This window comes from Merops nubicus, unplaced genomic scaffold (genome assembly GCF_000691845.1).
Source record: "Merops nubicus isolate BGI_N331 unplaced genomic scaffold, ASM69184v1 scaffold31411, whole genome shotgun sequence".
NCBI lineage: Eukaryota > Metazoa > Chordata > Aves > Coraciiformes > Meropidae > Merops > Merops nubicus.
Window position 1 is genome coordinate 1 of NW_008589490.1, and position 2146 is coordinate 2146.

Consider the following 2146-nt stretch of genomic DNA (forward strand, 5'->3'; position numbering starts at 1 on the left):
GGTTGAGGCCCACTGCGGTGGCCAGGGCTGTACCGGTGGCCGTGATGTAAGCCACCCCGATTTGCCTAGACAATGATTTCCAAAGAAGGGAGAGAACAGAAACACCAACTCGATCCTGTTCCCTTAGTGCTCAAGATGGGGCGTGGTGGGCTCTTTATGGAGCATCCAGCGGAGTCCCAACATAGAGGGCACCCATCCCATGCGGGGGCAGGCTCACCTCAGTGAGATGGGGGAGGCAGCATTGCGGTTGGTGTAGTTGACGATGGCGTTGAAGGACTGGTTCACCCACTGCCAGAAAACCACGGCAGGCACTGTCCTGTGGAGGGAAGGGATGGGCAGAGCATGCAAGGGCCGTCAGGGACACCCAGCCTGTGCCTGTGGCCAGCCTTGGCAGGGGGACAGCCAAGATGCCCTCAATTCCCTTGTCTTGGTGTCTTCCGAGGGAAGCTGAAGCAGTGTGGCAAAGTCACAAGCCAGTGGCAGAGCTGGGAAATGACCCCAGGAGTCCTGCTTGCCACAGAGCACTGGGGAGCATAGGAGGGGGCCCAGCCCCGCAGCTACTCAGCCAGGGGTGGGAAACCCAGCCTTCAGCAGGGTGGCAGCCACCCTGCTGCCCCAAGATAAGCCTTTGTCAATGGGAGTGGCAAGGAGGGGGCACACAGGGACAGAGGCAGCTCTGGGGGTGACCAGGGTGCCTGAGCTCCTACTTGTGTCTCAGGGACACTTAGGTGGGGCAGGAGGGGACATCAGGAGATGTGGGGCTGAGCAAGCTTTGGGATAAGGGAGGGTAGAGATGGACTGGGAAGAGGGTGACCCATCAGCACTGGGAGATACCCCACCCAGCCTGGACCTCACTGGCAACTGGCAAACCAGTCCAGCAAACAGGGGTGGGATGGGATGGGGATCCACTTGGAAAGGCACTGTCTGTCCCACACAGCCTCTGTGCTTGGCACAGGATCGCTGACACCCCCCCACCCTGTCCCCAGCACACATTTCAAAGAGGAAATGCACAGAGCTGTGCAGAACAGGCTGGGGACACTGGAGCAGCCTGGCCTGGGGGCATACTGGATCTTTGGTTTCGGGGGCTGTTATGGTCCACAGAGCAGGAGCAGCGGTCACCCAGGACTTGGCCACATTAATCATTACAGGGTCTCCAGGAGGAGCTAAACTGAGGGAAAAGCGAGACTGTACCCAGCCATGCTGGGGGCCGGGAGGATCCAGGCTGCTTTCACCACGGACTGGGCACTGGTCACAGGATGCAGGCAGACTGGTTGTATCCCAGCCATTGGGGATCCGTCGAGGAGCTGGGGGCTGTCAGGTCTCCTGGCATCCCCAGGGGCTCACCGGTAGAACTGGAGCATGCAGCCGGTGAGGGCCATGCCCCCTGGCACCTGGAAGGACATCCTCCCAATGAGATTCATCTTCTCGCCACTGTCAGGGTGGAAGGCTGAGTCGTACAACTTCTTGGCGTACAGCAGCTGCTCCTGGCTATTTCCTGGTGGCACCAGCCCAGCCCTGCAAGCCCAGAGCATGTTGGGAGAAGCTGTGGAGACCGACCAGGCACCTGGCACGGCCAGGGCACAGAGCCTCAGGCACCAAACATGAAAGGCAGAGGAAGTTTCTCCAGTGAGGGGAACTTGTCCCAGCTCGAGGCTCCTAGGAGAAGCTTGAGGAACCCCCCCCCCCAAACCACCTCTGATGGATGTCACATCCCAGCACGCCCTCTTGGGAAGGACTGCCTCCATCCTGCTGCGGCCCTGCAGGGTGGTCAGGTACGGGTACAGCACCCGTCGTGGCTGCACCCCTTCTCCTCTCACCTGCAGCCTTCCACCAGGGCCTTGGCCCTGTCCAGCTCCTCCTCTGGGACCAGCACCGTCCGCGGGTCAGTGATGTTGAGGAAATGCTTCAGGCGCCCTATGAAGGTGCTCTGGTCCCAGCGCGGGGCGTCAATGTTGAAGCCAAGGGGGACGGTGACCATTTCGGCACGGGTCTGGGCAAGGGGAGAAAGAGTCCTGGGAAGATCCCGCGGCGAGTGGGGGCGTGCCGCGGCCACGGGAGCGGTTAACGGGCTGAGAGCGGCGGCAGGTTTATGTTTAACGTGGCAGTTGGACTTTCAGCTGCCCCGAGCGCGCGAGCTCCCTGCGGC

General features: G+C 61.1%; 1 protein-coding gene across 1 annotated transcript; it reads right to left on the bottom strand.

Moving 5' to 3' along the window:
* Positions 1-4: 4 nt before the first annotated feature.
* On the bottom strand, positions 5-1978 carry LOC103781895 (sideroflexin-2-like; the record flags this gene model as incomplete). The annotated part of the gene is made up of 4 exons (XM_008949622.1): positions 1818-1978; positions 1345-1515; positions 218-316; positions 5-65 (listed from the first exon to the last, which is right to left on the bottom strand). Coding segments are annotated over exons 1-4 (492 nt in total), but the record flags the coding sequence as incomplete, so codon positions are not given.
* Between the last annotated feature and the right edge of the window lie 168 nt (positions 1979-2146).